Genomic DNA, 26,431 nt, shown 5'->3' on the forward strand with positions numbered 1-26,431 from the left:
TGGAGCGCATCACTAGAGTTAGAGCGAGTGTCTCAGACCTCAACACCATAATAAGTGACTCACTTTTTATATAAGCTACATATACAGTATATAACCTGTATGTTTCAATGCCTTTCAGATACATATCAACATCAAGCCGTGATGCATTGCAGAATACAGTATTACTAGATAACTAAATTAATAGATATAGATAACTAAATGTTATCAACAATTATTAGGTTATCTAATAAAGATTGCTCTTTTTTAAACAATTCAATTGTCCATGTTTAGATTGATGCCAGATGATGCCAGCTGATGACAGATGAAGACTTTGCCATCATATGGTGATCGCCCAGCAGTGTTAGGATTTTGTAGGTGGAAGATAAACAGCCACAACAATACTCACAAATCAGGTTTTTGAGCGCCTAAAAACAAAACTGGCCGTAAGAAAACCTTGTGACGAAGGAGGCAGCAACACAAATCAACTCAGAAAAAAAAGCTCTGAAAACAATGAGAAAAACAGAAATAGGATAGATGCATTATAATAATGAAAAAGAGGCTTCCAAGCAAATGAGAGCCAAACGAGGAACAAGAGAAGTCGAGATTTCAAAGGATGCTGAGAAAAGGGATTTGATACAGGAAGCAACTGGCCTGTTCTTTCCAGATGGGAGAAATAGTCAGAGGTCTTAACGGATTTTGAGTTAGATCTCAAAGATTATCAATAAGTGATGGTTAACACTTTAATCACAGTTGGATAATTGTAAACTGACACAAAACTCGCTCTTTTTAGGGTCTATTTGACCACACAAAAAAAATTGACGGTCCACACAGCCATAGCGCAGTTTGGCTCCATCTTTAGAGAGACAAGAAAGCTCTCAGAATCAGTCTTGCACTTCTTCTCTCAGTGTTGCTACAGCCCCGCCATCTGCTGCATTTGAGACAGTCAGCCTGGAAGTGATTTTTCTTGGCAGCGCTACAAATGATGACAATTTTGACTTTTCACTATCTTCCACAGAGGGTGGGAGTTAGGGTGTTTTTCAGAGCAGCAACATTGTTTTTAGGGGAGACTTTTCTGAAAATAAGCAACAGAATTTGGATGATACACTGCATGTTTCACCACAAACCACACCATCCAGTGAGACAGTGAAGAGAATATTGGTTGTTCACAGAGGGCAGGTACTGCCAGAGCTCACAGCACATTTCTGTGATGATGGACTTAAAGAGGTCATATACAAGCTAGGAGTAAGAGGGCAGGTGCTGGGCTGAAAGTGAGCAAATGTCAAAAAAAAGCAGATAAACAGCTCACACAATGCAGGGCTCTAATGTCCACTTATAATTTATTGCACCAAGGTGATGTTTCAAGCACTACTGCTCTTCATCAGACTCAAGTAATACTTGAGTGTCACTGCAATGTGCAAGCTGTTTATCTGTGTTTTTGGACTTGAAGAGGTTGACATCAAAATCCAGCTTGTGCTGCCAGATGGAACACCCGAGATGACAATGGAGGAGTTGTCAGAGACTCTCTCAGAATTCTGAAATGAATTCTATGACCAATACACAACGGGAAATGCTTTTAGAGTGCAGTTCCTAAGGCATGATTTTGGCCAGCAGCAGTGGGAGAGTGTAGGCCGAATAATTGCTTTTGGATGGGTGAGGGAGAAATATCTTCCTGTGAAAATCGCGCCTGTCATATTAGAGCAAGCTGCCTTAGGATATGTGAGGAGAGATGTAGTGGAAAATGTCCTCAAATACATGCCTGAATCTGAGCGTACAGTATATGAATCATGGCAATCAGATTTTAACAGTGTCGACCAAGAGGAATTAATTGTCACCCTAGATAACCACAGCTGCAGAAGGATACCAACATCCAGCAATGTCAATGAAATCCTCCAGGAGCTTGCCCACAAAAGGCTTTTCCAAGAGCCTGCCTACGTAATTGAACAATGGACAAAAATACTCAGCACCACTAGGCTTCAGGACCTCACAACAGTATACAAAACCCTGCAACCAACTGTGAGAAAAGTTGTGAAGTCCCTCACCTTCCCAGAGACAATGAATGTCCACCAGAAGGACATTCAGAAGTACCTAACCACAAACTTGAGGAATGCTGACACATCTGTGTTTGTTCCTCAGGTTCTGGGGAGGAAAATCAATATTGACTTTACCCAGATTCAAGGACTTCAGAGAAAACCTGTGGCCAATATGTGTGGCTGTGTGCTGGAGCTGTCAGTCCATTATGACAGCTACCCTGACTTCAGCTCCAAGATGAACAGGGTGTTGGAGTTTAATGAGTGAGTAATGGGCGTAATCTAATCTAGTCCAGGGAGTAGGTGTGTGTGTATGCTATTCATACAGAATTTCGATATAAAAATCTTGTTATTTCCTTGTATTTCCTTGCATTTCTACAATTGCTGAAGTGTTCTCTTGCTCTGGGAGAATGAAAACAACGTGTAACAAAAAGAGCACTATGGTACATATCACTTGCTTATCTGTTATAGAATGTTCAAGTCTCAGGGTTAGTCACTCAAAACAACCATCTCGTCCATGAATCTCTTAGTTAAATTGTCAGACATATCCATTTACACACAAAACCTACAGCATCATCATCATCATTTTCTTATTAGCATAAACAGTACATTTGTTCTTACACAGTTTAGATACCAAATAATCTTGTTTGTTGATACATAAAGGCATAAAGGGAAGATAGGAATATGTGTAAGAATCATTACAAAACAAAATTGGAAGCTGTCACAATTCCTTACTGAAATCTTTAAATGTATATCTTTTTTTGTTTGTTTTGTTGCCATGTTACCATGTTGTTGTTGTACCTGTTACCATCACAAATCACAATCACATCACAAATGAAAAATGTAGTACTGTTACCGTGTATATGGTGCAAACTTTTAGAGATGCATCTATACATACAGGGCATGCACAAGGCAGTCTGGCACTCGAGGCAAGATAATGAAAGTGCACCCCTATATGTGCACCTCACCAAGCACAAAGATAATAGAACACCTCATGTTACTGTCACCCGTTTAAGACTAGGGTGTTACTAACACTAACATGTAGATTTATAACAACTGACCACCCACAAGGATGGCAAATAACCAGATAAAAAAGAAATATGTATTCATTAAAGGTACACTATGTAACTTTTTTTAGTAACAATTTTGGTTACATAGTCCTATATTCTTGAACTGTAGGACTTCTAGACGGGCAATGTGCTCCACCATAACTCAAAATAGAAGCCTGCTTTGCTCTAATATTTATACAAATGTAAACATATGGCTTTAAAGTACATCTAAAACTCATGTTAGCTCTTACAAACTGCTATTCCTTGTATCAAGAGCTCTGTCTCCTTGTTTGTTTATAGGCCGTAAAAAAAGTTGCATAGCACACTTTTAATAATGAACAATAGGATGTCTATATCAGCTTGCCAGGCACACTTCCACTCATGAACAGCGGTAACCAATGCTTTCCTGGAGCCCTGGGCAATTGCCCAGCCTGCCTATGCATGCACTGTCTACACAATCAGTGACACCAGGAACAGAGGACAGGTAAGGTAGTACAAATTTGGAGGAGCCATCAAAGTCTTGAGCTTCGATGACCGTCGTCATCTTGGATTTTTGGAGCTAGAAATGATGATAAGTGACTATATTTGAATGAGAGAGTGGAACTGACCCTAATGCTAGCTGCTAGCTTGGTTAGCATGTTGCATTTACAGTCTATGGTTAACTGAGATAATGCTAATGCTAATTTTCGCTGGTGAAAAACAGGTTTAAAACATTAAAACAAAACCGAACATCTGGCTCCTTAGAGGGTCTTTTAGTACAACCACAGGCTGGACATTTTTAGGCAACCAAAATGTTATATTTAACTTTCATGAACTGAAAACACATTGCAATAGCGGCTGCTACCGCTATGCCTACACTCGGTGAATCTGGTGTTACATTACCTATCCAATGTTGTCGCTGTAGTAACGACTTGTTAATAACAACGTAGCCACGCCCTAAAGCATACTCTGCTTTGTTGTCAAATTTAAATTAAATGAGACCATAATTTACAAAATTTACATCATGCTGTATTGAAGAAGACTTGGAACTAGCGATTGAGACCATAAACTTATCAGGAAAGTGTTTACTTCATTGCCATTGTCCTGGAAAGTGATTTTTTAAATTCTTTACTATTTTTATTATATTTTGATTTGCGGCTACGTATGTATGTATGTAATTTCTGACTGATTAACACATAAACCAATGATTCCGCTTGGAAGATGAGGGCAGAGATGGGAGTTGACGGTGTTTCCGATGAGCACAGTGGTAGTGTGAGGTGGTTCAAGCTTTGAACCTAATGCTTGTTATCCTCTGCAAAATCAGTATGTTGCAGAGCCATTGTTAAGGTCAGATGCTTCCTGTCTGCAGGTCATTATTTCCAAAAAGGTCCATAATGAGGTCCTTAAATGGTAACAAGCTTTCTGTATGCTAACACACTCTGCACAATCTCCACCATTTCACCCTTTGTCTTGTTTCCACTGCAGTGGTCACCCATGTGTAGAAATTGTCTCATGAGCCGGGGGTAAAATATCAAATACACACAGGTGGGGTTTTTTTTTATCATGTTTTGTAAAGTCTTTGGAGATGGAAGGTTTCTCGATACTGACATACTAACAAGGTGACTTCATACACAAGTGATGGCCTCCACTAAAACAAGTCTCAACTCTAAATAATTTGAGATGTCAATGGGTGAAACAAATAAGCCAGAGAACATTTTTTTAAACTGATTTGACAGTGAGAGGTTTACTATGCAGCACTGTTGGGTGTCAGATCTAAGAATTTCTTGGGTCAATGCATGTTTAATCCAAGAGAATGGAAAGTAAATTGAAGTGGGAAAGGTGACATGATAGAAATGTTGTCTACTAGAGCTGCAATCAACAGTTTTGTAATGTGCATTAAGTCATGGACCACCAGCTGGTTCAACACTGAATCACTACAAACAGAGTTTTATCAATGATTCCAATAATGCTGGTGTTTAGCTTGTGGGTTAGATTAAGAATGGGGATATCATCTTCCTGTGCCAAAGCTGGAAACATGGTGAGAGAAAAATGGCCACAAAAATGGCAACAAGTTGTTGTAACTCGACTTACAGAAGTGGAATATTTCTCACTAACACTGTCCTTAGCTTTTAAGCTGCAGTTACCAACACAAGACTGTTTACTTTGACTCTCTATGCCCCTGCTCCCAGAGGCGGAAAGAGTAAAGGAGCGTTTCTCATATTTCTCCAAAGACTTTTTTATTCCCTTCCATAATAAAACAAGACAAAGAGTGTGGCTGCAGCCTGGTGACTCCATAGTTCTGCTCATGTGGGCAATGGCAGAGAAACCTGGAGGGGGTTGATCAGGAGGTACAGCCTGCTTCATCTGTACCAGAGTGGTGCTTTGTTATTGGACTTCTGTGACCATGTTTGAGCATTACGTGGTTCATAATTGTACCTGGTAGCAGAACACTTAAGGCCAAAGAACCAAAGAACAATGATCAACTTTGTAGTTGTGTAGTCAGATCTGCAGCCATATGTCTTGGACACTTGGGTAAAGAGAGGAGCAGAGCTGTCAACTGATCACCACATGGTGGTGAGTTGGATTAGGTGGCGTGGGAGTCTGCAGGACAGAGCTAGTAAACTGAAACAGGTAGTGTGGGGGAACTGAGAACATCTGGCGGAAGCCCCTGTCTGTGACCTAAACTGTGGAGGTGGTTTCTTGTAGTTGTGGCCAAAATGTCTCCTGGACGCTTCCCTTTGGTGGTGTTCAGGGCACGTCCAACTAGTAGGAGACCCCAGGGAAGATTCAGTCCCAGATAAGTGGCAGAAAATGGAAGGATGGATAGATGGATGGGATAAGGTTATTCAGCTTTTGTCCTTAGGAGAACATAAATATGTGTACCAATTTCATGGCAAACCATCCAATAGTTGTTGAGACATTTCACTCAAAACCACAAATGAGAACTTCATGGTGGTGCTACGGGAAAAGTCACAAAATCACCAAAGGATCTTTACCAAATTTTGTCTGAGTTCACCCAGTAGATGTTTAGCTATATCACGAGACAAGTGAAACTTTTGAGCTGCTGAGAGTTTTAGATATCTGTACCAAATTTCATGTCAACCTATCCAATAGTTGGTCAATTGTTGTCAAGACATACTGCTAGCTAAAAATATTACAAGTTAATTTAAAAATCACTTTAATATTATTTTGTGACACCAAAATTATTTGACTAATTGTGATTTCCATTGGACTTTAAAAGACAACAAGAGACAAATGAGATGTTCTGCTTTTGTAAAAATGTGATGCCTACACTGACAACATGTTTGGTGGTGTGAAGATAAGACTAATTATTAAATATCTTAGAATTTACAGGCAATTTCACATCATTTTATTTTGTCTTAATATTCAATAGTAAACATCAGGTTCAATTATTTTTCCAAGTCCAAGTTTTTTCTTCTTTGTAGAGAAAGAGACAGTAATGCCTTTGTCTTGGAAACACCCCATGTTAGTTTATCTGCCACAGGATATGAATGAGCACATACAGACTCACATATATATAGGCACTATAATGATTTTCAGTAATAAGATGTCACACTCTCTACGACAGCACCATGACTAAGTGTCTTTGAAACTGGACACTAACAAGCTAACAGCACTTCCTCTAGGGCCATCCTCTTGCACGCTGAACTCAAAGTTGGTTTGATCTGGAGAAGGGTGTGCATGCTTGTGTATATGTGTGGGTGGGATAGGGGGGTGGGGGGTTAAGCACTCCAGCCCAGGATATATAAATATGTCAGACAACAGACTGATAGTTTTCAACCACCATAGACCTGCGCACAGCTACTTACAGCAGCCAGCAGTCCGAACATAAAAAAGCAAAAGTGGAAATTCAAGTTTTTATCCAAACTTGCTTTTGTTTAGAGGAGACAGGAGTAGAGATAACGCAGCAACAAACAGAAAGTAGCTGACAGCAGAGAGTCACAGTTTCTGACGCTGTGGTTGGTGTCTTCCTTTGGTGGTGGTTTCGTTCTGCAACATTTCTCTGCTTGTGTGACGGCTGACCTTTGACCTACGCGAAGAGACTGAAGGGCAGGTAAATAAAATCAACCATTAGCCATACTAATAACTAAAATCTTGTAACCAAAATCTTTGTATGAGGCTAATTTTATTTTAAGCTAAGTAGCAAAAGATGGTTGCATTATGACTATGTTTGTTTTTTGATCATATAGTTTTATGAGCTGAGTGTGTGGTCACAACTACAATCATTTGCAGCTTATGTTGATTATGTAGATTTTTTGGCTACATTTTGCTTGGTAGGTTCACTTTTAGTTTGTACAAATGAAGCACATTTACAGGTGCCAACAATTGAATGATATTTTGCTGTGTTATGCACCAACATGGCAAAAATAAAAGAATGAGGTGATATGATCCATCATTTCACAGCAAAAATGTAAATGCTTACCATGTTGTGTTATTTTAGGTTCACTTTGGATAGCCACCTGGTTATCTGAAATTCAGCATTCAAAACTCATATCAAAAGAATATAATTATGGTTTACATTAATATTTAGTTAATAATTGTGTTTATTATAAAAGTATAAATTATAAAAGTGTTTATATATTTATTTAATTGTAAAACATTATTGGTATTTATATACAGAATGATGATGAATTAGGTTTTCATAATAGTTAAATTCAGACTTAACATGTCAAAGTTATCAATAGCATAAAATAAAATAAAATGAACTGCACAGGCACAAACAGAGTCTCAAATGCAAACTACAGATACTCAGTGTTTACCTTCAGTCCATCACAGTAAAATAGATTAGTCAAGGCACTGGATCACTGCATGCAAACTCATGCAGTGATCCAGTGCAGTTTCTTGATTATTGATTATTTATAATCATGAGGTTGCAACTGGAAGACCAAACTTGTAAGTGACACTGAGAAAATCAGAAAATTAAAGATTGACACCAGCAGTTTATGTACATATTCATAGTTGGTTTGAAGATTATAAAGCTTTGACTCAGCTAATGCATGTTTGTACTGCTGTCACAGATGTTTTGTACTGCAACTCTGCAACATCAGCAGACTCATCAGCAGACTTATCAGCTAAGGTTAAATGGTATATTTGCAAAGAGGAAGATGTAGAAATTAAAATTTGTTGGAGACAGTGTGAGACATGTCATCTTGGAGCCAGTTGGGCAGGATGGCTCCTGAACAGGAGAACTGAAAACAGGCATGATGTTATCTATAAGTCTGTATTTGATAGATTAAGAAAAGAACTCGAACACCCACTTAAGGTGTATAAAACCCTGTTATAAGCACTCCATGAGGAGCCTTTTTCTTTGTAACCTAATCCTGCGTGTTGCATTGTGAAACGCTCCTTCTTGTACAAGAAAATAAATTCTTGTACAACTTTGATACTTCGGCTCTGGTCTCTGTTGTTTAATTGTCATTAAGAAGACATTTTTTTAACAGTCTCTTCTTTTGTTCTTAAAAAAATCATTTTAGGATGTCTGGACTGCCTGCTTTCCCCCGTACATCCTTCCTACTGCTTTGCATTCTGGGTATGACCTTGGTGACATCTGGCTTCCCTCAGCCTCGACTACCTCTCAGGTAGATTGATGAATTGACTACCTCAATTACCTGACTGAAAGACTAACACATTTTATTTATCTCTTCTTACAATGCTTTACTTATTAAGATATTTTTACATGACTGTATCTAATATGGTAAATATAGAATATATATTTACATATATTAAATTACATACATAATTATTTTGTAGCATCCCAGTTTCCCAGTGAATCATTAAGTGTCATCTTATCTGATTCCAATAGTCCTGATGATTCAGAGGCTAAACGAGATGACTGGGATGTTGTCTTCCCCTCCATCTCTCTACGTGATTGGAGCATCCAAATGATGTCAGCACCCAGCCTCAGAGCGGCAGCCAATAGCAAGACAGGGTTGATGAGGGAGGCGTGGCTCTTTGCCCCAGAGAGAGCAGAGGCAAGGTAACTACATAGTGAAAATGCCACTGTAGTATGAAGTCCTAATCAGATGAAATAGTATTTGATTAAGGTAAAAAAAATAAATAAAAGGCTGTGAAAAAGCAGCCACAATAATGGTTTTTCTAATAACATCTATTTTTTTTAGATATTTACAAAATCAAACTGTCAATTCTTTATGCCAACATCTGTTAGAAAACCAAACCCTGCTTCATATCCTTTGGCAAAGGGTTGGAACTTTTTATGTAATTAATATTTCATTTGAAGGTGGTTAACAAAAAAACATGTTTTAAACATATTCAGAGGCTGACATCTCAAAAACTTGGAACAAAAAAACAAAACTATCTGCATGGCTGCATGGTAGTGGTTCCCAAACTTTATGGAAACACCTTATAAAAATCTAAGATCTCTATTAGACCCTTTCCACATTTTGTGCACATCCGTAAGTCACATATAAGTATATGTATACTTTTATATACAAGTACAGGATAAAGGATAAGATTAGCAAAAGTCTGGAAAGAATAAACTGAATTTTTTATTGTTTCTCTTCATTTCTCATGACCTCCTCAGACTTGGGAACCACTGCTGAGGGTAAATGTACCGAATGTATTTGTAGTGATGCTAGTGGCATAGGTTGCTCTGGGGATGGCAGTGTTGGTCTGTCAGGCGTTGAAATCTTGTACAGACAATCATGATCCCCAGAAGATGAAGCCTACTAATCTGATCCTCTGACTTTTCCTCTAGCACCACCATGACATTGACATTTGTGGTTTTGACTAAAATATCTTAGAACTATTGGATGAACTGCCATCAAATATGGCACAAATATCTATGATGCCAAGAGGCTGACTTTTCATTTGGCGCCACCAACAGGCCAAAATTTGTCAAATATTAAAAGAAAACCCTAATAGCTAAATCTGAGTTGTATGTTCTTCAAATCAAGGCATATGTGGTATAAGTGTTGAACTCTGGTACCTGGATGGTTTCCTGGTGAATCAGATGGAGTGATGTCATTGGTGTGTGTATCTCTAGCGTGGAGAGGGCGTGGCCTGCTGAGTGGTCCTCTCAGGATGCAGGCATGGTGAAGAGGAACATGGTGGTGGCTGATGATGCTGCTTTCAGAGAGAAGAGTAAGCTGCTCACCTCCATGGAGAGACAGAAGTGGCTCAACTCCTACATGCAGAAACTACTGGTGGTTAAATCTTCATGATAACTTAGTCTCACCAGAAAATCAAACCACTATCTGCACCTACACTGCCATAAAGCCTTTTAAAAGGGATACACCAAGTCAATCACCAAGGTGATTGCTAAGTCAGTTCAACTAATGACACAAGAAGATACTGTAGACATATAAAGTCATTGACACCTGCTGTATTTATAGTGCTTAAGTCTAGCCTCTGAAATAAAAACTCTATTTCTAGTTCTAATGTATTTATTGTTGTAATTTCATAATTTTATTCCTTTATACAGAGTAAAAAAATACCTGTCCTGCTCAAAACTGTAATTAAGTTTTGGTTTTTCGAAAGATGGTTAAATGAATAAATCAGAGATGTTTTTTGTGTGTTGAACATAGATAAATCTGGTCCTGATGAAAATAATTTGGTGTGATTCGTTTTGATGAATAAATAAAGATGCAAATTATGTTTTCGACAACTGCAGCCTGTGATTGACTTCATACAATTATTGTAATGATAGCTGACATAAATAGTATTGTTATGCACTTACATGTAATTCCATGAATTATAAACCCCCATCTGTATATTTTGTATAAATTAACTTCAGGCAAAAGCAGGGTAGCAGCAAGATGCTTTAGTGGACTTTTGTCCATATTTAGTATATTTCTGAATAAATAAAATCAGCCTCCTAATATCAGAACACGTCCGTCACAAAACTATAGATATATTCTATACTGAGTGAGGACCAAAGAAAAACAAAGATACAGGTAATATTTTAATGAACCAGCTTCACATCATATGTTTATGTTTTGAACAATTGTAAAAAGTCATGTGGTTGGATGTCCAAGTCCTTATCATGTTGACAAAATCATCTCATTCATATTGCATAAGTTACTTATCAAGTAAAAAAAGGAAGGTCTACGGTGGTATCAACACCAGTTCGTCCAGCCTGCCAGTTATCTCCTGCAGCTGTATCTTGTTGGCCAGTCTCTGCCTGTCCCTCCTCTCCAGGAGTCTGGCCTCTGTGTGAAGAAGCAGCTGTGTAGCGTGAGACGCCGACAGCTCGTCTGGATCCTCGGCCCTGCCGCAGAGCCCCCCTGCTGGGCGGCTGCTGTGTCTGACTGGCTTCTCAGCATGGAGCCTGGCTCGGTAGGACTGGGAGAGGAGGGGCAGGGAGGGCAGGGAGGGGAGAGAAGAGAGAAGGGGAGGGAGGGTGGAGGTGTCCAATCTACCCTGCAACCTCTCTCCTCCCTCTCCCCTGTGTTCAGCATCCCTTCTGCCTCTCCTCTGTCCTTTCTGGGACATTAGATGAAAGGGATTTAGGCACAAAGATTCAACTATCACGACAAACAAGAATACCATTAGCACCGAACCCTCTTCACTTGTAACCAGCAGAGGCTTGTGGTATAATATTGTTGAGTCAAACAAAAAGTTTTCTGCTTTTCTTGCTTTTTGTAATAATACACTGGTTATCCTTGGGTTTTGGACTGTTGGTCAGACAAGACAAGTAATCTGAAGATGTCACCTTTGGGTCTTTGAGATTCAATGGGGATTTGTCACTATTGTCTAACATTGTATCGACTACACAATTACTTGAGAAAATAATTAATCGTTGATGAAAATAACTGTTAGTTGCAGCCCTACTTTACTGGTGACTGGCACATTTGCCATCTAATATCAAGTCTACTCAATTTTGTTTAGCCATTTATATAACCAAAAATCACAAAACACAAATAAATAGAACAGACTTTACAATCTGTACATTATACAACACCCTCTATCTTTAGATACTCTGATAGAGGGACCATACTACAGATATATCAAGTAAACAATGACTTGGTCTTATCTTTTCAGGTAGGCTATTGTTTCTATTAAAAGGAATAGCTCAACATGCTGGGCAAAAAAAGAGATGAGAGGATCAATACCACTGTCTGAGGATAGCCTAGCTTATAATGAAGACTGGAAACAGCTAGCATGGCTCTGCCCAAAGTGAAAAGGTACAAGACAGATCGTCAAACACAGCACATTACCCCCCAAAAACCATGGCGTGTTGTTTTTAAATGTTCATACACAAATGAAAGAAATGAGATACAGAGTGTTAATTCGTGAGATTGCGAGGGGTTGGTTCGTGCATGTTTGAATGTTAGGCAGAACCAGGCTAGCTGTTTCCCCCTGCTCCCAGTCTTTATGCTAAACTAGGCTAACCACAAGCTGACTCCAGCTCCCTACTGAACATACAGAGTGGTCACGATCTTCTTATCTCACTCTTGGAAAGAAAGCAAAAAAAATGTATTTCCTAAAATACAGAGACAGAGCGCATTTAAGTCCTGTCCACCCCGGAGGGGAAAACAATTCATTGCTCTCCAATGACTTTGTATTGCATGAAGGTGCCTCTTTGTCACTTCTGTCTGCTAGCAAACAAGAGAAAAATGTCTGAGAAAAGCTGATGTGTGGTGGGTTGCACAACCAATAGGGTAAAGAACCCAGAACTAAGTTATTATAAGCTGCCGAACAGAAAAACTGACTCAACCTCAAAAACCTCTGTGAAAATGACACATATACCTGAACACGCTGCTAGATGCTAAAAAGAGTCTGAACGGGAAATCATTGCATGTCTGTGTGTGTAATTTCCCCAACTATGTTAAAAAAACTGTACACGTCATATCAGCTGTGAAAAGTGCCAGCTTGTTATGTAGTTACGTTTGTTATTAGTTGTGCTATCTCTACTATAAACGTGATGTCAGCTCTTGCATTCATGTGTTGCATCTTAATGTAACAGGTGTTAGAAAATACCTTTTCCTCTGTGGTAGACAGGGTGCTAAATAATCCTTTGACATGCTGAAATCTAATGTTTTTAGCTAGCTACGGGCATTTTGTTAGTGTTTCAGCCCTTGGTTGCACTTTATGGTGCCGGTTGTTTTCCCCTCCAGTGGGCATGGTTTTCAGGGTATCACACATTGCCCTATATGTTTCATTTTCTTCAGACTGAATATCACTCAGTACATACAATATACAATATAGATATTTCAACTACATTTGTTCACATGAAACAATTATGAAATAATCTGTGTGGGAAGAACACCTTGAGTGTGTCTGTGTGTGTTGCCAACCTGTGATGTGGGCAGTCTCAACAGCATGTCCTCCAATTTCTCTAAACCCCGGTTTCCGTGGTGACAAACTGCTGCTCTCCTATCAGTTGGATGTGTAGACCTCTCAACAACAGGATCTTTCAGATGGCAATCCACTACGCTATCCTACAAGTACACACACACACACACACACACACACACACAGTTGTATTAGATAGAGATGGTTGACTGACCTGAGAGTCAACAGTGGCTGAATTTATGAGAATCATTAATGAGAAGTGTTTGTAATCACTGCTGTGTTGAATAGTTTCCTGTGTGTGTGTGTGTGTATCTAACTCACCATCCAGGTCCAGAAAACTTTCTCCACCTGTTTCCACTTCAGATATGCTTCAAGGAGGTCACAGAGCTCCCGCATATGAGCACAATCCTAGAACACACACACACACACGCTGTACTCACAGATGGAATATTGACACTTTTCCTTTATTTTTTAAAAAAATCTCTCAAACAACAATACAGAATTGCAACTAATAAAAAAAGAAACAGAATACCAAAATGAGTTTATGGCCTGAGAGCAAACTAAACAAATGTTTAACACTCAGTAGAAAACAGATGGTTCAACACACACACACACACACACACACACACTTACTTCTCTTAGCACTGAAGAGCTTTGATCAGAGGAGGAGGATGCAGAGGAGGGGAGGCTGGCAGAAAAAACCTGAGAAAAATATTGATTTGTTAGTTAGACTTGAGTCAAAAAGTATTTTAATTATGGACTTAAATTAAATATTTTTGTGGTAAACATCTCTGTGGTAGAGGAGCATAAACGTGCTCATTTCATCTTATGTATCTTATCTTATTTCATCTCATTTAACAAAAAAAATGCTCGTATGCACCTCATCTTAAACGTCAACTGCAATCATCCTGCACTTGAGTATGCTCCAAAACGTATCATTTGTTAAAATTTGAACATTCAAAGACTAACAAATATGGAATAGTAGTCTGTGTCTCATAGTTTGTAGAATTGTAAAAATTACTGTTAATTTCCACATTTCTTTCTGAAAAAAGAAAGGATCAAAATCGATGCAGCAGAACCACACATATCATCTTTTTTTAGTCCATGCACTCCTCTTCCTTGTCAAAACATTTCGCCTACATCACCCTCAATACATGCAGCAGCTCTCCCCACCACCTTTAAGCATACTGATGTGTAAAATCGGTGGTATTTCCCTTTAAGCAAGTTAGAAACAGCGGACTTCCTCACAGCATGAAGCAATGAAGCTCGCTCTTCCTGCATGGACAGCAGGGTCCGCCCCTGATGTCTCAGACAGCCAATGAGCCACTGAAGTCTCCTAAGAGAAGCCGAGTCTAACTGGACCTCATGAGAAATCTGAGGCTTCACCTGAAACACAGAGACCAAGATCAGAGATAGGTACTGAATTAGGATTATCAGTACTGTAGCAGCGTAGACATGCTCCCATTACACATAGCAGCATGGTGTCAATGGTACCAGCAGTCCTTACAGGTGTAGGTGTGAGTAGTGTTTTGTCCAGTTGCTGTACTCGCAGAGTCAGCAGTTTCTCCAGTGTTCCTGTAGCGAGCAGCCAGCCCAACGCCAGGAGCAGATCTCTGCTGGAGAATCTCCCCTCCCCTCCTCCTCCTCCTCCTCCTCCTCCTCCCCTCCTCACATACATCCAGTCAGCATGGTAGCCAGTCTGCCACAGTCCTGCAGCCACCAGCTTCCTGTGTTCAGAAGCTGCACACAGACAGAGGAAAAAACACTCAGCCTCAGTCTACCTATCTATTTTTATCCCTACAAAGGAGAGCATGGGGCTCTCAGTGTGTACAGTAATGTTGGTGAGTTGATTCACTTTGTTTAGCTTTGTTAAGTAATACTTCGTTATCACATATTAACTATCAGTGGAATCATGTATCGTGATAATATGTTTATATCATAGTATTGTTTCTGTTGTACAAATTTATGATTCTAAGTAAATTCCGACTGAAAAATAATAAAATGTGTTATTACAGGGTTTTAAGTTTGTTTTACGCAAGTGAAATAACAGTGAAACACAGTTCAGTACATTGAACATCAATTTCATTATTGTATATAAAATGATAAATACATTTACAACATACTCTCACATTAATATTGTAACATTAGTTTCTGCCATAGATTAGTCTTGTTTTAGCAACTTGCATTTGAAAATGATCACTTTAGTGTCAAACTGCTCCAAATAAGTGCTGAAACAAGCAGACATGTAGGTATGATGTTTTCAGATCGTTCAAAGAAAGCATCTTAAAGGGAAATCAGTAAAGTCCAAAACAAATAGCATTAGGAGCTCATAAGATAAAAGGGATAGATCTAGAAAACAGTGATACTGACTCTCTGTTAGCTGTGTGCTGGCTTTAGAGGAAACAGTTCCAGTTGTCTGAAAAATGTTAGCGAGCAGCTGCCAGAACTGATCCTCCTGGAAAACAACAGAGAGCAGAAAGATGACTAACATGATACAGTATGACAATATCTTTTTTATAATTTACTTCATTACTTATGCCATTACCGGCTTCATAACCCCCAAATCTTCACATTGTGATGGTTGTAGGTATAATAGTGTGTGCATGCTTTTAGTTTGCCAGTTATTTCTGTTTGACTATAGCTGGGCTTCCTTTTTGCCTCCATTTTCCTGTAATTACTTTTAAAGAAGATATTCTGAACATTCAAAGTAAACATGCATATTTTTTTTCATTATTTCAGAAGGAATTACACATAATGAGATGAATAAAATAAAATCTGTACCCATAGAAATTTCCATAACACATTCTATTTCTCACTCTAGTGATGTTTGAACAAGAGCTGCAAGGATTAGTCAATTAATGGATTAGTCAATCGACAGAAAATTAATTGCCAACTATTTTGATAATCAATTTAACTTTTTGGGTCATTTTTTTTAAGAGAAAGTGCCAAATTTCTCTGATTCCAACTTATTAAATGTGAATATTTTATGGTTTCTTTAGTCCTCTGTGATAGTAAACTGAATATCTTTGAGTTGTGGACTCAAATATTAGTTCTGCCACTGAAAGCAACAAACGTAATGACTCATAGTAGGCTATTTCTTAATAAAACGATCACAATTCATATTTTTTCTCTATTTCTTTAATATGACGTAACTTTACTTTTAACTTTATTGTATAGTTGTTTTGCTCTGTCTTCCTGTTTTGTTTTCATAAACAGCTTTATTGAAACAAGTGTATTGCAAGTTCACAGCAGCTTGTCTATACAACTTGAGTCTATAATCACAAACACACCAGGGGGACTAAAGGTCTGTTGTCTGTTATAGTCAGTTTGACTATTATGTACCAACAAATCATTATATTAGCCAGTGCGGTCAAACTTTGAGGACAATGACGAGGAAAACAGTTAGAAGTGTTGAACCTACCACCTCGACTTCACCACCAAATTTAGCCCGTCTGAAGGTCTCCGGAGCGGGGACAGCGTAGAGGCCGGTGGCCGCTAGCAGTCTACACAGAGCTGCAATCACCTGCTTCACCTCCACACTCACAGCCGCTTTACCACGCTGCATTACAACCACCGCACACTACACTCAGGAGGGTTTTATCTACTGCAAAACACTGGCACCGACATTTCTACTGCTCTGAAGTTGGAGCTGTTGATATTTCGCGGCGAAGACAACAACTTCCGGGTATCAGGCTGTTGCCAAGGAAGCGAATGGAGGGAACAGCGATTGACATCTACATTGACCAATTATATTGTGCTTCTGCAAAACGCATTAAACGTATAAAAAGTATTTTATATGCGATGATACTGTTGTATGGGGGCTCAGACAATAACGCAGGAAATTAATACATAATAGATGACCAAAATGTAATGAAAAGAAAACAATTCTTAAACTTTGAGAGGCAACTCCTGCAGACGAAATGTAACCTTAAGTGACCTGTGAATTACAAAAAATAGACAACTTCTGTCGATATTAATTACTCATTTACCAATTATGCGTCACCAAATTAATAATATAACCAGTACGTTATAACTGATAAGACACTGTGTTCCCATAATAGTATTTATTTCAATTATCAAAATCATTTAAAAAACATAAACATGTGACAACTGTATGTACAAACATTTCTAAAATAACTTAAAACTTCACTTCAAAAATCACGTTGACAGTGGTAATTAATTAAGACGTGCTACATGCATTAACCTTGGTATCAGATCTTTAAGAACAGGAACATTGTGGAAACCTTGGTTCCTAAATGAGCCTAAAACCCACAGGAAAATACAGTTGATTAATATCTACCCTTCAAATAATGAACAGTATACCTTATTACAACGTAAATTCTTGTTAAGATATGAATGTAATAAAGTTAAGCAATATTCTACATGACCATATCGTCAGGAAAATTATAACCAACACAGTACCAAACAGAGGTGTGGATATACTTTGTTCAGTGACTCCACAGTCGTGCCACAGTGCTTTGCACAGTATATGGTTATGGTCCCTTCATGTTCCATTACAACAATGCTGGGTGCAAACTTTAAACATACTGCTGTTCCCTTACTACCTGAGAAGTCAGACCCTCATTTCAGCTATTTCCTGAATTCTGATAACAACTGGAAAAAAGAGTTTGCTGTCAATGTACCGTGGCAGGATGTAACTACTTGCTGGATTTTTCTTTTGTGGTTAACATTGAAATGTATCACTCATACAAATATACAATTGCATAAAGCTGACCAGGAGTAACCACAGAAATAAATTCACAACATCTACAGGGTTTCAAACAAGTTGTGAACACTTCTGAGTCGCTTTGTTTCAACAGTCAAGTTGTCTCACTGCTTAGTTCAGTAAATATATCACAACCCAGCTAATCTTTAGCATGCTGGCCATCTCTCCATGGTGATGCTATGGAGGGAAGACAGTGTTAGGTATTTACAGCCAACTCCTATTAGGCTAGAGAAGGTCCAGCAGGGTGAAGCTAATAGTATTACCTTGTCAAACTCTGGTCCACACAAATGTTTCTGCTCACAAGTGAGTGCACTACACTGTGCTTAAGTTCTTGCTAGAAGACGGATGCATACACACTTAAAGATGTTCTGTAAGACACATTGTAAATTTACACACTGAGTGGTTTTGGCTCCTGAATGGTACCATACCACCAATTTCCACAGTCAATTTGTATTAGCTTCAATATTCTTCATAGTTTGACAGTAAAAAGAAAAAGGTAATGCTGTAAATAGCATTAGGAAATGTGGTAATCACGTAGTCACACTTCTGGTCCTAAACCCACCAGGCCTGAAGTATTTAGTCAGTTTAACTGGCTTCTTCAATTCAGAAGGATACACACTATGTGTATTTTGTTATGTTGTGCTTGTCAATCTACAACACAGGATTGTGTTGCTGTAAAAATATTTTATATAAAGAAAAGCCTCAGGCAAAAACTATAGAAAACTTTAAAAAAAAAAAAAAAAAAGAGAGGACTCTTGGGGAAAGGTGTTGCAATTCTGCAGACAGTCCTGTTTCTCAGCTCTCTCTGTCTCCTTCATCCTCTTCCTGTTTGATGACTGGGGTTCCTGGAAACAACGGAAAAATAGATCATCAATTATATCGACAAAACAAGGACTAAATGAACATTATCTGCCTTGGAAGTGAAAGATAGACTGAAAGCTGATTTCAAAGAGGAAAAAACTTGAGGAAACATACGATAATCTGCAGAGACAGTCTTACCATCTAGTTTCTTCAGATTAGGTAGTCTTTTAGAGGCTTCATCCATCCACGTTCCCTCAGTGGAATACTTCTCCTCCAGAGGATTTCCAACAAACACCAGGTCTGCCAGGCACGGCAGGTCAGCTAGCCTCACAAACTCTCCTGCACAACAAAAACATTATATAAAGGATTTCAGCACCAATTCATGTTCTATGAATAAACACAGAACATTGTGCTAATTAGCGGCCACTGTTTCAGTTGTGTTGACTAGATGCATGACTGTGGCTCACCCCATTCTTTGACCAGGTTGTTGGACATGTAGAGGACTTTCAGGTTCCTCATGCACTGGATTCCCTTCAGCTTCTCTATCAGGTTATAAGAGATCCACAACTCTTCTAATGTGTCTCCTACTGCCTCCTGCATGACGCACACATGCAAAACAATATACATACAAAGCATGTGGTTAGCATGTATTAACATTTCTGAAACTCCTATCATTTAGAAAGTGGTGAGCAGGAAAGATCACTGACATAGATTCTATCCCTCCCATGGACATTACACGTTATATAACATAAAACCCCATAATCTTATATTTGCACATGATCTAACAGTGCTTGTTACATTAATGCAACTTGTATTATTATTATTATTATTATATTATTAATTCCACACTGCATATATTGTTTACTCCTTCTCCTCCTATTTTGTATATTTCATTTAATTCAGCTCTTCTCACTAGGGAATATATTTTACATATTTTTGTAAATTCTTTCTTTCTTATATTAAATTATTTAGGATTACTTCATTTTGTGTATATTTTTGACTGTTACGCACAACAACAACAAGGCAATACCTTGTATGTGCAAACCTACTTGGCAATAAACCTGCTTCTGATTCTGAAGTGTAATTAAAAACAGTACTTTGAAAGAAAGGAAGACAGAAAGAATGAAAGACTGTTTCATGTGTACACATGACTCACCAGCCCAGTGAGTGCCTTGATATTATTTCTCCCTAGTGACAGTATCCTCAGGTTCTCTGGAAGGACACAATACAAAACCACATGACAAACCCTAAATAGTGTGTTTGTGTGTTGCTACTCTTCTTCATGCAGTAAGTACTCACTCAGGCCATTAAGGTTGGTTATTTTCTCAATGCAGTTTGTGGACAGAGACAGTTTCCTGTGAGGGATACAGTATAATCACATATTAGGTATTTTAAGGGAAATATACTAATCTGGTTCAAAACATACAGTGAATCACTGAACACAATGTCTGTACTAGCTGCTAAGCTGCTTTAACATAATGCTCTTGACAGATGAGCAACTGAAAATTCTCTTAACATGCTGCTTAGACTGAATTATTGGGTTTCTCTGGAGAATTATCTGCAGTTTTATACTTGGGCTGTGGTGTCTATTATGTTTATACTGTCAGCAATTATGCATATTAGAGACAGCTGGCTGAATACTAACTTATAATTAGATTTGACAGTGAAGAGTAAACTAATGTGTATGCAGTCATTTTGGTTAACTTCCTGTTACTAATAGATGAATGGATTTATTCATAATTTAGGCAATTACGCTAATGCTGATTGTGTGATCATTTCTGTGAAACAAAACACTGAAGTGTCATCACTCTGGAAACACAGACACAATACAGACTATGATGAAGAAATAATAAAAATATTTTTTTGTTAAATGTTAATTCTGTTTCTGTGGAATTTACCAAGGCTGAGAAAACGTCAGGAATCTTTTCCTGCCATTTCAGGGGAAAAAAGTAGCTCCTATGTTTCTCTACTATGGTGCATATAAACAGGACTTTTGATCAAATTAAGTCAGAAACGACTAGTTGATTATAAATAATTGGCACATTGATTGATAATGTAAATAAAGCTGAACCCCTGATATATATGACATTATTTCTTTAGGAGAAAAATTGGCCTTATTCAGCTTACAAGTATGCAAGTTAATAAATGCAAAAAAGGTTTTTACCAGAAATCCATTTTTGGAGAAGTATAAAGCTATATCTCCCTAGACCCTCAAAAAGTAGAAAAGAATTGCACACAGGAGGAAATGTGATCTATACAAACTTAAGTTGTTGTTTTTAAACTGACAAACTCTAGCAACAGTCAAAATGAGCAAGATTGTTTCAAACATTTTGCATTAGATTAACAAAATATAATACAGTGCCAAATACTCATCTGTATTAGCTGGCCTTCTACTTTATCTTCTAGATGCTGGGAGATTCCTACTGGACTACTTTTTTCATGCTGAATCAGTTCAAATTTGTGGCTTTTCCAAAAAATACTTCATAGCTTTATAGTGGATGAAACAGTGTGTGTACGTTCTAATCAAGACACATAATATTTGTCTGTCTTGAAAAATGTATTTTTCAGTGGAAAAAATGTACCTTTGAACAACAACACATCCAATAGTGAGGTAAACATGGCTAATCTCATGGATTAACATAACTTCAACAGTACTGTGCAAAAGTTTTAGGCATTTTAGATGTTTAGATTCTTATCCATTATGCAATACCATCAGGAAGGCACCTGATCAGTCCCAGATTTGTTATGCAGCATGACTACAAGCCTAAACATCCAGCCAGAGTTCTAAAGAACTATCTTGTGCAACAAGAACAAGAAGGAATGGTAAGGACTTTATGGGAAACCTAAACCCCCCCATCTTTATCTCAGGAGGAAGAAGACCATTTGGGGACTCATATTACATTAACTGAACTCAATGAGGCCATCTTTGGTATGAAAAAAGGAAAGACTCTGGGTGAGATGGTATTGCGCATGATTTTACTCAACTTTCTCAATGTTCAACTTGGACAATACATATGATTGCTGCGATTAAAAAGAGTTCCTTTCTTGGTCAACATGGCTTTGCTTGCAGTCTTACCTAAACCAAGTAACTTTATGTAGTAGCTATATATATTTTATGTGCCGAAGTGAATGCATATGCCTTTAAAGTGTTGGCCTCCAGGATCGAGAAACATATGACCAAACTTGTGCATCATGACCAAACTGGTATTATAATATAAGTATATATAAGTCCCGTCTGGCAGGAGACAACATTTGCAGATTACTTCATGAGTTATACTTTTCAAGAGATATTAAAACTCACTGTGCTGTATTGTCACTCGATGCAGAAAAAGCCTTTGATCAGCTTGAGTGGCAGTACCTATGGGAGTTCCTTGAGAAGTTTGGCTTTGGTCAGGGCTTCATTAAGCTGGTTAAGATACTTTATACAAATCCTTCAGCCATGGTGACAGCCAACAATATCTTATCTACCTCAATCTTCATCTCTAGAGGGTCCTGCCATGGCTGTCCTCTCTCTCCTCTTCTATTTTCTCTTTCTCTAGAACATCTAAACCAAAGTATAAGACAATATCCCCTTACTGAACCCAACGCTTTTGGTAACACACACCATTGTCTGTCCTTATTTGCAGATGATATACTACTGTATGCTAGTAACAACCCCTCCTCAATTCCTCACATTTTGGATGTCTTTGCCCAATTTAGTTCACTCTCTGGATATAAGATCAATTGGTCCAAGTCCCAACAAATGCCTCTTAATCTGTCCTCATATTCCAGTGGTTAAATATTTCAAGTATCTAGGCATTGATATCCATCCCTCTTTACAATCTATTTCCGTTAAGAACTTCCAAAACATCCTAAAACAAGTAGAGGAAGACTTGGATAGATGGACAAAATTACCTAACTCTTTGTCAGCTCGAATCTCCATAATAAAAATGGATATTATGCTCAGAGTAAACTTCTTTTCCAATATGATACCTCTCTTCCCCCAAATGGCTGTTGGGACAAATTAAACGAAGTAATTTCTAAGTTTGTGCAGGGTGGTAAACGACCAGATATTAAGTTGTCCACATTGCAAAGAAGTAAAAACGATAGTGGCTTAGCTGTCCCAAATTTTAAATTGTATTTTTGGTCATATATGTTGCGTCCTGTGTCAACATGGCTTGACCCCAATGCTCAGGTCTTGTGAAGACCAACAGAAGAGAACCTTGCTCACCCTCATTGGTTACAGGACCTTGTTTACTCTGCTTTGCCTCCTAAACTTGCTAAACATCAGCTTGGTCCAATTATGTCCTTATTACTGTCAACATGGTGGTTAGTAGAAAATCATACTCAGACCTCCTTAAAATGGTACACTCATAGTCCCATATTTAATAACTTGAATCTTGTTACAGGACGAGTCCCCTTTCAGTTTTCACAATGGTCTGCAAAAGGTGTTGATAATTTGTCAGTTGTATGGGATGATAAAGGAATGAGGTCATTTAATGATTTGTGCTCTGTGTATAATGTTCCTAAAAGCTAATTTTTCTTTTACCTTCATCTCAGGTTAGCAATGCGAACGTATGGGTTCCCAGGGGGTGTAGCTTTAACAACTTGAGAGGCTAGAGGCTTAGTATGTAGGATATAATTACTCTTAAATTCTGTCTGCAAGCCTCTGGCAGTCCATCAAATCTGGAGTAGAGATCTTGGTTAATCTGTTTGCTGGTCAACAGTCTGGGACAATCTAGATGGTACTTCCAAAAATCCCAACCACAAACTGATACACTTTAAATTTCTACATAGGATGTATCTCACTCCCAAGAAGCTCCTTCTGATGAAGCTCATATCCTCTTCTGACTGCAAGCTCTGCACTGATGGGGACTCAGGGTCTTTTCTGCACATGTATTGGAATTGTCCAGGAGTAGTGTATTTCTGGAAATGGTATCTACAACCTTATCTGACCTACTTGATATTAAAGTGCCATTTTGTCCAAAGCTGCTCCTATTGAATGATACCTCCTCTCATCTCTCTCATTTCATCAGATGCTTGCACTTTTTGTTGGTCTGACAGCTGCAAAAAAATGCTAGCCATACCCTGGCTGCCTCCTCATATTCTCTCCTGTAATCAATGGCTACAATATTTATTGGATATAGTATATATGGAGATGTCAGAAGTGAGAATGCATTTTTTTTGTTGCGTAATTGTTTGTATATGTTGTTTGTTACCCTTCTTAAACAATGACAAAGTTGATAAAAAAAAAGATCAAGGAGTCCTGCAACAGATGGTTTGGTCCCCACAGAGCCCTGATCTCAACATCATGGAGTGAGTCTGGGATTACATGAAGAGACAGAAGCAGCTGAGACGCCTAAATCCACAGAGGAACTGTGGCAACTTCTCCAAGATGCAGGAACAACCAAGTTGCCAAGTATCTGAAAAACTGTGTGCAGGTATACCGAGGAGAACTGCTGCTGTTTTAAAGGCAAAGCTGCTCACAGCAAATACTGATTTCATTTAGGTTTCTTCTATTTACTGATGAACTTAATTGATTGATAAAAACTATTCATGTCAGTATTTTTTTATCCTCACTTTATTTTAAATGCCAAAACTTTTGCATAGTACTGTATACCTTCAAATAACTTCTAAGTACACACTCAACATATCAACCTCTGTATAATAATAACTTTAAATAAGCAACTGAATCACTACAGGACTCACTCGCATTTGGTGAGTGTGGAGAGAGACGCATCCATCTTCTCTATAGAAGGAACCTGACCGTACAATTTTATAGCTGTGGCCTCGCTCGCCTTCTCCCCTGACTTTTCCTCCTACACACACACACACACACACACACACACACACACACAGATCAAAAGATGCAATTAATTATTGTGTAATTCATTTATGGATTGAACTTCAAGTCACAAAATTCTACATACTTATATGAACAGATAATACAGTTATTATCTTTCACAGAACTAGCTGCAACTAAGTTATTTTAATTATCAAAAACGCATTATTGTCTTGATTAATCATTTAGCCCATAAAATGTCAGATAAGAGTGAAAAATGCCTGTTGTAATTTTCCACAGACCACTGTGATGTCTTCAGATGTCTTGTTTTGTCCAACCAACAGTCCAAAACCCCAAAATATTCAATATGAAAACACTCAAAAGCAGCAAATCTACACATTTAAGAAGATGGAACCACAAATGTTGTCATTTTTACTTAAAGTATAACTAAATTTTGATTATCAAAATCTTTTCCAATTAATTTTCTGTCAGTCAACTAATCAATTAATCGACTAATCGTTGCAGCTCTACACAGAACTTTATGTCCTGTCTGTTTTTTCCAGCTATGTCTGCATGACACTCACCCATTTGGCCAGTGCTTCTCTTACAGTCGTTGCTTTGGCCTGAAGACATAACAGGACATTCAGTAAGACAGGGAGAAGCTGAATTATGATGTGATGACAAAATAGCAGATAGGCAGACAACAGTCCAACATTAAACACACATTTTTACTATGCTACATATGTTGTGAACATTTAGTATATTTCTTATTTTAGGCATTTGGTTGGTATTCTTAACCAGAGTGACTTCATGGACAGTCGAATATGTTTCTCTTTCACCCAATACAACATAGTTTTAGGAGAAACGGCATAACAGAAATGTCCAGACGCGTTTAGAACAGAGCAAATATTATCCAGTTATTCAGTAACGCTAACTGACATGTAGCTAATTAAAGTTAGCCCATGTTAGCTCACAGCTACAGCAACGTCGCATGTAACGTCAACTAAGCTACAAGACACGAAGTCAGCGCATGTTCTGATAGCTAGTTACAGTAAGGACCGTATAAATGAGCTGGAAAAAGCGGAAAAGAGCAACGAAAAAAAGAGCCGACAACACGAACACTCACCATGTTGATGGTCTGCTCCGGTTGCTATGGCATTGACAGGCAGCCTACAAGGTGCGCATGCGCGGTATCAGTGACGGGATTTGACCCAATAAAAAATACATTTTTAATTGCAGATGAAGAAGATAGCGGTACTTCTGTTACTAGGCTACTACATGTATAAGTCTATATCTGCTGTGGGAAAATCGTCACCCATAATGACAACTGGTGTGCTCACTCTCTGAGGGGTACCTAGCACCCACTAAGGTGGGGGTCTGCTTTGGGTTCTCCTGTCATGCATGCTGCACAATTATTTAAGATAGGTATTTTTCCTAAGTGTACCATTAGGCTGCCCCTTCAGATGAAAACAATAAGAGTCACATTCTATTAGTATGCACCCCTCCTATGTTTGTGTCTGACTTCATGAATAATGAATATAGATTTTATTAATTGGACGTATTAATTGGAATTAAACTGCTGCCATGGCTGTGTTACAGTATTTGTTATTTAGTGTTTCAGTGTTTTAAAATGTGGCTCCTTCCTTTTTCATATCTGGATTGTCTCCTTCTATCCTGACAACTTGACAGCCAAGGTTTTAGTTACTTCTTTGACTTTCAGTACCTGTAAACTGATAATGATTAAATTTCATCTTAACACAATGTCAAGTGATTCTGAACAAATTTGTATTCAGATATAGACAAAAATTTGGTGTGTGTGTGTGTGTGTGTGTGT

General features: G+C 38.3%; 3 protein-coding genes across 4 annotated transcripts; 1 reads left to right on the forward strand and 2 right to left on the reverse strand.

Moving 5' to 3' along the window:
* The first annotated feature begins 3,462 nt into the window (after positions 1-3,462).
* pth2 (parathyroid hormone 2) lies at positions 3,463-10,667 on the forward strand. Of its 2 annotated transcripts, none has more exons than XM_067614626.1 (4): positions 3,463-3,539; positions 8,530-8,634; positions 8,859-9,032; positions 10,059-10,667. In XM_067614626.1, exons 1-4 carry the CDS (start codon positions 3,493-3,495, stop codon positions 10,234-10,236), a joined length of 504 nt encoding a protein of 167 aa, XP_067470727.1. In that variant the 5' UTR covers positions 3,463-3,492; the 3' UTR covers positions 10,237-10,667. The 2 variants fall into 2 exon arrangements, with proteins under 2 accessions (XP_067470727.1, XP_067470728.1); XM_067614627.1 differs by lacking the exon at positions 3,463-3,539 and adding an exon at positions 5,878-7,109.
* Positions 10,668-10,963: 296 nt separating this feature from the next.
* On the reverse strand, positions 10,964-17,029 carry tedc1 (tubulin epsilon and delta complex 1). The gene is made up of 8 exons (XM_067614624.1): positions 16,731-17,029; positions 15,680-15,764; positions 14,817-15,049; positions 14,558-14,695; positions 13,943-14,011; positions 13,631-13,717; positions 13,312-13,455; positions 10,964-11,497 (listed from the first exon to the last, which is right to left on the reverse strand). The coding sequence occupies exons 1-8, from the start codon at positions 16,872-16,874 to the stop codon at positions 11,120-11,122; spliced, it is 1,278 nt and encodes a 425-aa protein (XP_067470725.1). The 5' UTR covers positions 16,875-17,029; the 3' UTR covers positions 10,964-11,119.
* A 329-nt stretch (positions 17,030-17,358) lies between these two features.
* On the reverse strand, positions 17,359-25,794 carry dnal1 (dynein, axonemal, light chain 1). The gene is made up of 8 exons (XM_067614520.1): positions 25,724-25,794; positions 25,182-25,220; positions 24,525-24,634; positions 20,136-20,191; positions 19,993-20,048; positions 19,304-19,430; positions 19,035-19,175; positions 17,359-18,880 (listed from the first exon to the last, which is right to left on the reverse strand). The coding sequence occupies exons 1-8, from the start codon at positions 25,724-25,726 to the stop codon at positions 18,831-18,833; spliced, it is 582 nt and encodes a 193-aa protein (XP_067470621.1). The 5' UTR covers positions 25,727-25,794; the 3' UTR covers positions 17,359-18,830.
* Positions 25,795-26,431: the final 637 nt, after the last annotated feature.

Source organism: Thunnus thynnus, chromosome 16 (assembly GCF_963924715.1).
Source record: "Thunnus thynnus chromosome 16, fThuThy2.1, whole genome shotgun sequence".
Taxonomy (NCBI): domain Eukaryota; kingdom Metazoa; phylum Chordata; class Actinopteri; order Scombriformes; family Scombridae; genus Thunnus; species Thunnus thynnus.

What these genes read in the sequence shown, in the direction of transcription:
- dnal1 (XM_067614520.1), bottom strand. An exon ending in TCCACACTCACCAAATGCGA is followed by an intron (nt 20,192 to 24,524) that starts GTGAGTCCTGTA and finishes TATCCCTCACAG; the next exon opens with GAAACTGTCTCTGTCCACAA. An exon ending in TCAAGGCACTCACTGGGCTG is followed by an intron (nt 19,431 to 19,992) that starts GTGAGTCATGTG and finishes TGCGTCATGCAG; the next exon opens with GAGGCAGTAGGAGACACATT.
- pth2 (XM_067614626.1), top strand. Translation starts at nt 3,493, where the DNA reads ATGCATGCACTGTCTACACAATCAGTGACACCAGGAACAGAGGACAG. An exon ending in ACACCAGGAACAGAGGACAG is followed by an intron (nt 3,540 to 8,529) that starts GTAAGGTAGTAC and finishes AAATCATTTTAG; the next exon opens with GATGTCTGGACTGCCTGCTT. An exon ending in CCAGAGAGAGCAGAGGCAAG is followed by an intron (nt 9,033 to 10,058) that starts GTAACTACATAG and finishes GTGTATCTCTAG; the next exon opens with CGTGGAGAGGGCGTGGCCTG.
- tedc1 (XM_067614624.1), bottom strand. Translation starts at nt 16,874, where the DNA reads ATGCAGCGTGGTAAAGCGGCTGTGAGTGTGGAGGTGAAGCAGGTGATT. An exon ending in CACTACTCACACCTACACCT is followed by an intron (nt 14,696 to 14,816) that starts GTAAGGACTGCT and finishes TCTGTGTTTCAG; the next exon opens with GTGAAGCCTCAGATTTCTCA. An exon ending in TGAGACTGCCCACATCACAG is followed by an intron (nt 11,498 to 13,311) that starts GTTGGCAACACA and finishes CTAATGTCCCAG; the next exon opens with AAAGGACAGAGGAGAGGCAG.